Consider the following 12,132-nt stretch of genomic DNA (forward strand, 5'->3'; position numbering starts at 1 on the left):
GATACGCAGATGAGAACTTGTGCTTTATACCAAGCAACAAGCTGATCTGTTCGAACACTGCATTAACAAAGTGAGCCCCGTTGTCTGATCTCATCACCTTACACACACCCCATCTAGGGAACGCTTCCCTCACTAGAAATTTGGCAGCACAGGTAGCGTCTCAGTGTGTACAGGGACCTGCTTCTATCCATCTAGAGAATGGACACACCTCCACAATTAAATACCTGTACCCATTGCACACTTGAATCATGTTGACGTAGTCGATATGCAAGTGCTGGAATGGTCCATTTGGCCGGGGGATAACTCCTCTCACTACTTTTAATGTGTGCCCAGCGGTGAACTGTTGGCAGATAATGCAGTTCACCATGAAAAATGCAACATGCTCTGCTAAATTCGGTGTGAACCAGTTTTCTGTGAGCGTTGCAGCAAGATTTTCTTTTGTCATATATATAGGGTAGTGTAACTGCTCCAATGCTACCTTCAGTAGGGTGACAGGCATTACCGGTTTACCAGTGCTGTCCTGCCTCCACAAACTGTCAGAGGGGTTTAAGGAACACCCTCGACGCTTCCACAAATTCTTCTCCTCCTGTGGTGCCTCCCCCTGGAGCTCCATTAGCTGAGTCTGCCCCATATCACTATAGGCCTCTGGTGTGACTCGTGCTACCATCATACGCTCATGGGTACATGCCACTTCCACGTCCATGATTGTTTAGTTTTTGGATGCCATACGTTTTGCTTCCGTGTCCGCTTCATGGTTTCCACGTGGCACGAAGTCTGCCACTTTGGTGTGGGCGGCGCATTTCACGACTGCTATACCAACTGGGAGCTGAAGTGCTTTTATCAACCTATTCAATAAGGCTGCATGTTGCACTGGTGTGCCGTCCGCTCAGAGGTAGCCCCTCCTTTTCCAGCGTGCTAAGCCTGCGTGCATGGTAGATGTCACATAGGCAGAGTCACTGTACACCGTTACTTCCTGGACTGCATGATTCTCAATGGCGAGTATCAGCGCCACTTGTTCTGCAGCTTGAGCTGAATAGTGAGATGGTATTCGCGCACTGACGAGTACCTGAAACTCCCCATTCGCCAGGTGTTTCACTACGGCCGCGCCCATGTATCTTTGTCTGTCTTTTTGGTTGATTCTTGATGAACCGTCAATGAACACGATTTCACCACCCGCCAGGGCGTTTTCCTTTACCCTGGGGATTTCATCATATAATTCCTCATGATTCGCACAGTCATGTATAGGTTCTCCTTCTGTGACTGGCTCAGCTATGAACATATAAGGGTTTACAGTTTTACATCGAACTATTTTGATCGGTGGGTTTGAGATAATTACCTCATAGGCAGATGCTCTTTGTGATGTCAGCGTGCCCTTTGGCTTCTCTAGTATGGCGAATAACGAGTGCTCGACATACAATGTCATGGAGCACCCCATCACAATAGATGATGCCTTTTCAATGGCGAATGCGGCAGCAGCTAGATTTTGTTCGATTGGGAAGTGGCCTTTCATGACCGGGTCCAGACTCCTGCTGTAATGTGCTAGGGGCTTGTACCTCAGTGAGGTTTGCTGCGTGAGCACTGCCGTCATAAAATTACCATCGGTGTATGAGAACAGGTAGAATTCCTCTGCATAATTAGGAATCCCGAGAACTGGGGCCTTACAAATCGCCCCCTTGACTTCTGCAAAACCCTTTTGCATTGCCTCAGTCCATTCGATTTTTTCCCGTCTCCTGGGCCTTCCTTAGGGCCTGAAGCAAGGGCTTGGTATACGAGCTGTAGTCGAAGACCCATGGTCTGACATAATTGCACAGGCCTAAGAAGCTTTGCATTTGTTTTATTGTTGAGCGGATAAGCCATGTTCATGATAGCTTCAGCCCTTTCTGGGGTTACCTTTTTCCCTTCATGGGAGATTAGCTGGCCTATGTACAGCACCTCTCGCTGATAGTATTGTAACTTTTCGTTATCAACTTTATATCCTTTCTCAGCCAGGATAGTCAATAGTTGGACAGAGTTGCACCTGCATTGTTCCTCAGTGATGCTGCAGATCAGAATGCCATCCACATACTGCAAAACAACACTATCTACGGCAATATTGTTTAGGTCCATCTGCAGGATTCTGTTGAAATTGGATGGAGACTCACAGTACACCTGTGGCAACCTTGTGCTTTTCAGGCGCATTTGTGTGAAAGTAAATGACCTCAGATCTTGAGAGTCATGGTGCAATGGGATTGAGAAAAACGCATTTTTCAAGTCAATCACTGTGAAATATTTTGCCTCATTTGGTATGTTGCACAGAATTGTGGATGGATTAGGGACTAGAGGGAATTCGGCTTCAACTATATCATTTAATGCTCGTAAATCTTGGATTAAAAACCAAGACCCTCCCTTTGATTTCTTGGCAGGGTAAATCACTGTGTTGCAAGGTGATTCTGACGTCACTAGAATGCCCTGCTCCATCATGGCGGAAATTGTCTTTGCGATTCCTTCCTCTGCCTCTCTGGACACAGGATATTGTCGTGCTCTTGGTAAAATTGCTCCTGGTTTCAGTTTAATTTTCACTTCAGCTGCCCCCTTCAGAAGGCCTACTTCATAGGGCCCTCTAGTCCATACCACGGCAGGCACTTGGGCCATGTCGTCATCAAAGTATTCTGGATGTATCAGCGCCAACATCATTCTATGTGGCACCTCCTGTTTGATCATTTTGACCCAAAATGTGGAACTTACTTCCACCCTCATCTCTTCCAGGTCAGGGTGTTCTTCGAATAGATCGTCATCGGTGACGTCAGTCACTCGATACCCTTCTTCGATGGCGATAATCGCTCACCATTGTCTGCTTTCATCATCATATCCTTCGACCAATACCACTTTCCCTCGCACTGCGACAGATTGTATCATTAAGGGAAATACTTGTCCCTCCTCTTCGTGCATAGGTATTCTGGGTCTGAATAGAAACTCATCCGGTGTCCTCATAGTTCTATCTGCGAGTTCTGGCAATCCCGCCATGAGCACACGCACCCCATATGTGAAGACTTCTGGCTCTAGCGGTATAGCTCTCATGGCATACGTCCTGAGGTGGCTCTGATCATTTCGCACACGTTTGAATAATGCATTCCTGGAGTGGAGCACACTATACCGTTCTCGGTAAACGAGATTGTCATATTCAACTTAGTCATTAAGTCCCGACCCAGGATGTTTACTGGGGTCTGACGTGAGTATAATAAGGGTACATTCATTTCGAGCTCTCCCACAGAGACTGGGAGTGCGTCTGTAAAGGGAACTCTACTGTGAGCTCCCATGAGACTCTGAGTATCTATGGCCTCGCCGGACAAGGAAAACTTGCCTTCTCGTATGCACAAGCGCATCGCACCCGTGTCATCTAAGAAGGAATATTCTTTATCCCCTATGAAGACATTCACCGTAGGTTCCCTATTAGGGTCTGGTGTCACTGATAGGATAGAACACATCAGGGTCCCCAGTGAGCTGTCCTATTTCATATACAGGTTCGGCCCACTGTATGCCTGTGGATTCCCCCCATTTCCGGGGTTAATTCCCCCACCAGAATTAGTGCCCTGAGACATTTGCGACTGTGCCTGTTGGGATTGTCCCTGTGGCATATTCCCCATGTTCGGGGGTTGAACCACTTGCTGTGCACCTTGCTGCAGGCCTGGCACCTCCTGCTGCACTGTGTGATTTTGTGCACTTCCCTGCTGCGGGATGGCAGGCTGATTCACCATGCCTGCCCCCATCCCTTGGCTATTTTGCCACATGCCTTGGCTTCTGCACACGCGCGCCACATGTCCTGTCATTCCGCACAGCCAACACACTGGCGGCGGTCGGGCCATCTGTCCATCTGGCGTAGCTGGACTGCCCATCTGCGCGCTCTGGAAGCCACCTTGATTATTCTGAAAACCTCCCTGGTTACCTCGAAACCCTCCCTGATTACTCTGCCATCCTCTTCCTCCAAAACCCCTTCCCCTCGGGTAAAATCCCATGCTATCCTGATTGTTCTGCGATGGGTTAGTCGCTTGCTGTGCACTTGGTTCAGCTGGGCTTGTCAGCATGGCTCCCTCAAGAGCATACTTTGAGAGTTTCTTTTGTACCAGCTTTGCCTCTTCACCCTTACGAGTTGACTCCTTTTTCCGGTTCTTTTCCTGCAAGAATCTACAGTAGTGTGCAATTGTCAACTGTACTTCGGCGCACAGTTTAGCATCTATTCCTATAAATTTCTTGAGCTGTTTTTGCACTGGCTCAGGCAACCGTTGGCATAATATATGGTAGAATACAGGGATAGATTTCGTCCAAGACTCATGCGTTTTGAGCACCCACGCGTCTTGAAAATTCTGGATATAGATCAACGGATCCTCTGACTCCTTCATTTTCCGAGTCATTATAGCCCCCATATCAGACGTGTCTGGATATAGCGTTCGCAGCGCTTTCCACACTGCTGCTCTACAGTTATTAAATGGCGCTCCGTCATGGGAGGTGTTAGATAGGGTTACCCTAGGATAGCCTGCCCATTTCCATACATCATCTGCTCTTTCACCAAGTATGGCAATTAGGAGGCCCTTAATGTCCCCTATAGCTAATGTGACACCCGCCGTCATTTTCTCTAACTCATGTATCCATTTTCCGGCTCCCGATGTCAGCATTGGAAGCTTATTTTTCAGGTTCTCTCGGTCCATGTGTGGCCATGGAATATATTGTGGTCTTGCTCCCCCCTTTTCTAGGAGCGGGAATTGGAATATGCAGTCTTCCTTTTCTCTTCCTATAGCTCTCTTGTCTACTGCTGGGGCAGCATCCCCACCTTGTCATCTACCCGGCGGTTTATGGTCATAATCTCGAGAATGTTTTTTTATTATGACGGTTTTTATTCGAAATGTGGGGGTTCCCCCCCAACCCCCCTTTTTTGATTTTTTTTTTTTTACCATTTTTTTTAATCCCGGACCCCAAAATAAATATATAATTAAAAAAAGAGAAATTCGACTTTTTTTCGGTCTTTTTTTTCCGACCTTATTGTCTTATTGTTAGTCGAGATTTTTTTTTCGATATTTTGACTGACCTTAATGACCTTAATCTATCTGCAGAGGTGGATGTTGGCTCCCCCCTCCGACCGTGGGGAGTTCCCTTATGTTGGCCATGCACCGTGGCAGGCTTCGATGTCCTGGGCTCAGATTTGCTAGCATCGCACCATCGTATCCCCTGGCCCCTTGAGAGCCGCATTTCACGCCGCCTCCATTCTTCATGTGCCTCGTCCTCCGTTTCCCCACCGGATTCGTTTTCTGAATGATCCCAACTCCTTGCATCATCTTCGTTCTGCCTGATCTCCAGCCTGTCTAGGGACAATCTCCTGCTCCCACTACTTTGGGTGATATCCTCAGTGTTATATAGCTGAGTGCTCTCTAAGCACTCATCTTCACTTCCCCAATCGGATATCTGTTCTAGCCCCATCTCATCGTATATTTTATCAATCGTTTCCCTGATGCTTCTGGTGTCGAAGTCATCTCCAATAATTGTCCCACTTATACCTTGCACCGAGTCGCTCGCAGGAAAGAATTCTTCTATGTCTTCCCATTGTACAACAGGATTGGGTTTTTTAACTTCCCGCTCCAGATATTCAAGATGCCGTTCCCTCTGTCTGCGCTTTCGTTCTGTTTCCTCATCTGCTTCCTTGCGCTTCCTTGCTTCTTCTCTAGCCTTGTTTACTTCCCTCATCCTTTCGTTTCTATGTTCCTTTGCCCTTCTAATTTCCTCATCTTCTCTTCTCTTCATTCTCTTCTCATGTACCCTTTGCTCTTCTTCCATCCTTTGCTTAGTCTGTCTTTACTGGTCGTAGGCTGCCTCTTGTTTGCGATCGAGCTGTTTCTCTTGCTCTTCGCGATATAGTTGTTCTCGCTTTAGCCCATTCTTCTTTCTTGTCCTTTCATCCCTTACTTCCATTCCATCTCCTTCTTTCTCTCTCCCCTTTGCGTCTCATCAGACCTCTCTCTTGGCCTTATATCATCACTTCCTTTTCCATTCAACTTCATTAATATCTGACCTCCCATCCATTTGTCTTTCGCGAATGCTATCTCATCAATTCTACCTTCATTTCCCTTTCGTTTATTTCCCTCTTTCTCTTTATCAGTAGGTGCACAACTCCATGCCAGATCTTTCCCTTCATCTTCGCGTCTCTCCTTGTCCCTCGAGACCGTGGAGGCAATATTGTTTTCCTGTTCCCTTTCCTTATTGTCGTCACTACTGTATGTAGGCGACTCATATGCGGGGTTGCTATACCCCGTGGCTGCCTCAAGTTCTCTTAGCGGGTAAAGCCCCTCTGTCTTACTCCCTTCAATGACTGGCTCAGGTGGGGCTGGTGGCGCGGTAGGCGTCTCACCACTCTCCGTACATACATTTAGTATCCAGTCTGTGGGTGGTTCTTCCACATTCGTTTCTTCAAACATCTTCCACAATTCTAGAACAGCAAAACATTTCTCTAGCTTCTTGCCTGTATATGTGGCGTGTAGGAAGGTCATCATATGCTGTAAAACAGCCTTAGAAAGGGACCCATTCTGTGGCCAAGGCATAAACATTTTGTGGGCGGTACCCTTAACCCACTCTGTGCAATACTTCTTGAGGTTTGGTGCATGCTTGGGTAACTGCTTGCACAAATGTGCAAGTGGAGTAACTTCCTCCATTCTTGATTTCGTCACCAACAATATTTATACAGTTTTTTATCCTTCCAATAGTATGAGCGAGCACCAAATACGCAAGCTCCAATCCAATCTTTTCCCGCCAAAAATTTGTTTTACTATCAATTAACTCCAAACCATCAATTCATTGGCGATTCCCTCTCAGTTACAGAATCGCATAAAGCCAAATTTCATTTTGGACAATCAACGATACAGTTCTATTACATTTGACATACAAAAGAACACATATGACAGACACTTGACAGACAAGACAGACACCAGCTGGTCATACATATACCTGCCTTCTAATCAATACCCCGTCATAGAGTTTAAACTAACACCTTGATGTGTCTTTAAACGTCACCGTAGTCTAATTGTTCCTATTATATGGGCTATGAGTTCACGTTTCTTCTGACCGCTGTATTAAAGCGCAGGAACAAGGCGAATCCTTTGTTTTATCTCAGCTGTCCCCCTGGTACCCATTTTTTTTCTCTCAGGTGTCCCCCCGGTATCCCTTGTTTTTCTCTCGGGTGACCCTCGGTATCCACTCGTTATTTCTGAAGCTCGAGTCATTACCCCCTATATATATACTATTTTAATTTTTTCTCCATCGCCCACCGTTACCTTTCCCTTACTCGCTGTAATGCTTACAAGACATTTGTCAAAGTAACGAGTTTGTGGTTTCACTCACCGATCGCATCTTTTCCTCTCTGGAGCTTCGGGATCACCGCCCATTCCTCTTCCAGCCTTTTAAGGGTTTTTCGTCCGATTGGCTTCCCGTGGGAATGAGATGGGTTATGCTTGGAAGGCAGGTTCCTTCAGACCCACTGGAGTTTTTGAAGTTTTACGCTATCATTGTCCACGGGAAGCTTCTCAGTCTACTCAGCCGGAATGGCGAAAGGTCTTGTGATATTGCCGAAGGCCCAGAGTTAATTTGTGCCGTCGGTCTAAAGGTGGCTTAGTATTATATAATCAATAATTAATGGCCGAAACCATCCTCTGCTACCAAGTGTTCAGGAGGAGAGGAATTCACTGACGGGCCCATAGGTCAGCGCTCACCCTCTAGAAGTTGTAAGACAAGATAGCTGCACCATGTGAGGAAAGTGGGTGCAGGATTCACTTACTCCAACACGACTAAATAATAAGGACTCAGTAGGGTATCAGCATCGTTATGATCACCTGTCTCGCTCCGACTTCCTCGAGCTTCAGTTGAACAGCAATTCTTATAGGCAATATTCGTCATCATTTGACGTCTAATTCTAAAAAACTCGACATGCAATATAATTGGTTAGGAAAGGTAACTTAAGTATAGGTGCTATATCTGTATATGATAATGGAGCATGCGGATTGGGTAATTCTTAACAGGTGGGCGTCTACGCCCATCCCACTACATCACATGTGAGAGACGTCACTACAAGTACGACATCTCATTGGTTCTATGCTATGTAGAACCCTAGATAACTTGGTCCATTGTGATTGGGCAGGTTACACCCCTAGACATAAATCCCCATTTTAATTAGCAGCATGCAGAATGGACACCCAAGGGCCTGGTGTCCCAAGTTTCACCCTGCCTCCCTTCCATCAATCAGTTTCTTAGGGCTATGTGTCAATTAGTTGGCTGGGTCTGGCCTCGAAACTGTAGCTTCTTATCAGGAAAAGTTATGGCATCCTCGAGTCCTGGATGATATCAGACGGTGGTACCTCTTCGCGCCTGGCTGGTCACGTGTTAGTCCACCATGAATCTGCTTCAGTTTCCAGCTTTTAGTGTATTTAATTCTGTTTCGGCCTTGCCACCTGCATGGGCCCCCCTTATCTTGACCTTCATGGGGCAGGCTGCTATGCTCTGAAGTTTGAGTCTTGTTAGCTGACACTCTCCTCCCTTCCTCTGGATGACCTTGATTTCCTAGGCATGAGCCGCTCTTTGTTAAGTTTCGATTCCGCTCCTTCTGTTGCCTCTGGCTCGGTTACGAAACTTGGCCTGTCTGGCCGCTGGCAGCCTGGCTACGTTTCTGCTTTTACAAAATGGATTCGCACTGGTGTAATGGGTCTTATATTGAGGTAGATATATTGTTGCCGCTTGCCGCTCTAATCTTCTACTACGCATTGCAATCAGTATCGTTTTCTTTAGCCTCTTGCATTCCAAGCCTATTTACACACATTTAACTGGTCGGTTGCTTCAATCTTGTCTCGCAGCAACGTTTCTTTACGTTTTAACATTGTCTCTTGTCTGTGTCCATTACATTTATTTTCGTAGTTACTCACACTGGCGTGCTTGTCTTTGATAGCCGCTTTTGTTCATTCACGAGTCTGTTCAGGCCCTTGTGTCATTTCCACGGGCCTTCCATTAGGGCTCTTTGGGTCTCTTCATGGACCGTCTGTAGAAACTCTTCATTTCGTATCAGAGGCTGGTACGGCTGTCTGATAGGGTACCATGCTGCCCAGGGTTGTCTGGTTATGGGCGCTTCAACAGGTATGAATCTTCTGATGTATACTGGGCAGAGTCCCAGTGCAGCTCTCTGTTGATTCATTTGCTCCTCATATGTCACATACTTTGGCGAGTATGCTCCCGGTACCTCGAAAAGAGGGAATGGGCTGAAGGCCATGTCTGGGACCTCCTCTACAGTGGGAACAGTGTGATATTTCAATAGAGATGGTCTGGGATGACTAGATCTGCAGAATGGCTGGTTGACTGCTCCTCTCCCTCTTTCCTATGCTCAATTTCTTCTCCTTCTTTTTTTCTTCCTTCTGCCTCCCTCTCTCACTCTCTCCTCCTCCCCTCGATCTTCCAAGGTCCTCTATCTCCCCCTCTGAGCTATCTAACCTCTCTCTGCACATGTCTCTTCTTTTCATCTCTCTCCCTCCTTCTTCATATCTTCTCACACTCCTTCCTCTTACCTCCGTCCTGCTACCATGTCCTGTCTCTCTGTCTCTCTGTCTCTCTCTCTCTGTCTCTCTCTGTCACTATGTCCCTCTGTCACCTTCCACTATCTACATTCACCCTCTTCCTACTCTCACACTATCCTATATGACTCTCTCTTTTCTCCCCTAACACTTTGACACACACGCACCAATCCCTAAAACCTCTCAAGCTTGGTACCACTCATTCTCATACACCTTACCTGCACTTTCATCCAACACGCCCACAAACTCATCAGCACTCTGCTCCTCCTTCTGCTGACCATCATCTGGTCTCACCGTCCACCTCCTCTCAAGTCCAACATCCTCTGAACACCTCTCATTCTTGCACCTGAGTATGAGGCTTTTAACCCACTGCCCATCCTGGTATTGTCCTCACTCCCTTGGAATTGGACTCTTTGGTCACCTGTTCTGTTTTGTCAATATTCCACTATGCTTTCCGCCAGGGCTGGGCTTTCATGGTTCATGGGCCCAGTCAACTTCCTCACCCCACCTCTGGGGTCGGATCAGCTCTGGCATAAACCCTAGTAGGCTGCCTACACCAGTTTGGGAGGGGTCCCTGTGCAGCTTGGACTCTGACCCTGTCACACAGCATGGACATGCTTTATACAGTGACATGGTAATATGACTGCCATTGTAGGCAAATCCTCCATGAGTGTTCTCAAGTGGGGATACTGCCCTATACTGGCACAACCAGATGGCCATTTTCTTTCAGCTGTATTAATGGCAATATGGAGAGTGTTTTTACATATTAATACTGGCATGTATCTGAATACTGGTATATATAGAAATGGCCACCTCTGTTCTTACAATGGCTTTGCTTTCATTATGGGCAAAGCCACTCTTCTTATGTGGGTATCCTGGAATACACTGACAGACTACTGAGATATATTGTATGCAAAGGCATCACTAAAATGTACTGACAAATGCTCCTGTGTGTGTTTGGCAAACTGGCATCTGTTTTGCAAATGTTTTCTTTACAAATACCTAGTCATGTATTAGTTTGAAAATTGAAATACCCATACATGTACAGTACTTGTTTTTTCTCCCATTAGGTGGAGCTGAACAGGAAATATAGAATTCACAAGATCCACGTGCAAGAGAAAGAAGTCACTTCTGAATACATCAATCTACGCACCCTGTTCATGAGGAGGGTCCTCAAACGAGGTCGATATGTGATCATTCCAACCACATTCCAGCCTGGCATCACCAGTGAATTCATTCTACGGATCTTCACGGATGTTCCTTCACAGTTCAGGTACCCTCATGTGCGTGGTGCACGGGAATGTGCCAGTCATAATGCACTGTATACAGGAAATGTCTTCTACACTATGTTGATGCACAAACACGCTATGCAAGATATTATACATGGTGGCCAAAGCTGAGATGCGTTTGAGGGTACCTAAAGAAGAGGCAATTGATATGGAATACAGCACGCTTGCCCCGAACGCCATACGTAAGACTCGGCTATGCTGGTAGGGTAGCTCAAAACGTGAACACACCTACTGCAGACATTGTTGCAATATGTGAGTCACACATTTAAATTGCAGGGCTGTATCATAACTTAGTAACATTTTGAGGATTATATAAGGACAACTTTATAATGACAGCATTGTAAGAATGTTCTAATAATCTGCTGTATATAAATATCATCCGCTGATATAAAGTTAGTGTTAATACATTATTAATGCAGGATAATGACCCTCTACCAAGTTATGGACTGAGGCAAAGCCAAGACCGGAGGTTGGGTAAGGGCCTATATCCGTTAGGCAATGAGCAGTAATGATACATGTTGTCGTTTTGGGGGTGAAGTTAAACAGTTAGTTTAATAGTGAGAAAAGTAAATATGTGAACTGTGTTAGAAAATTAAATGTGGTTTTATTTTGCTATATTTAAATAACAAGATTGTCTAAATAAGAAGACTTTCACCAGACGCTGCACAGGTGAGTGGGCTTGTTTCACAACTCTCCTGGGCCCTGTAAATTGAATTAAAAAGCCCTTTTGTGTGCCTCATTGGGCCCGGTGCCCACGTGTTTCTCCTGGTTCGTTTCAACCTCTCCTCTGCCTTCCCTTCGTCCTCCCGCCTCCCAGCCCTCCCTCCTCCCCGGATTGGCTCCTTGGCTTCCTGCTTATTGCAGTAGTCGGCGTTAACCCCGTGTGCGCGCCACTTTTACCAGGCGCTGCAGAGGTGAGTGGGCTTGTTTCACGACCCTACTGGGCCCCATAAATTGATTTAAAAAGCCCTTTTGTGTGTCTCTTTGGGCCCGGTGCCCACGAGTTTCTCCCGGTTCGATTCAACCTCTCATCTGCCTTCCCTCCTCCCTGCCGCCTCCCAGCCCACCCTCCTCCCCTGATAGGCTTACCTCTCGTCTTAACTAACCTTCCCTGGTCACCCCTCTGCCTGGCAGCCCCTGTGGCTAAGGGTCCCAAGGCAAAGGGCGGCTCAATTCGAGGCAGCTCCGGTAAGTGTCTGCAGGTGTCAGCATGGGAAGCCAGTTGCCAGCCGTCAACCAGCAGCGACTAAGTATGGTAGGAGTGGCCCTGTAAA

The 12,132-nt window shown here is 46.6% G+C and overlaps 1 protein-coding gene across 1 annotated transcript in view; it reads left to right on the plus strand.

Annotated features, from left to right (window-relative positions):
- The window catches only part of CAPN6 (calpain 6), an 831,133-nt gene that overhangs the window by 672,229 nt on the left and 146,772 nt on the right, over positions 1-12,132 (plus strand). Inside the window, exon 10 of the mRNA XM_069612607.1 lies at positions 10,640-10,842. Coding sequence (XP_069468708.1) covers positions 10,640-10,842 — 203 coding nt within the window. The remainder of the gene's footprint in view (positions 1-10,639; positions 10,843-12,132) is intronic.

This window comes from Ambystoma mexicanum, chromosome 5p (assembly GCF_040938575.1).
Source record: "Ambystoma mexicanum isolate Mex_15411 chromosome 5p, UKY_AmexF1_1, whole genome shotgun sequence".
Taxonomy (NCBI): Eukaryota; Metazoa; Chordata; class Amphibia; order Caudata; family Ambystomatidae; genus Ambystoma; species Ambystoma mexicanum.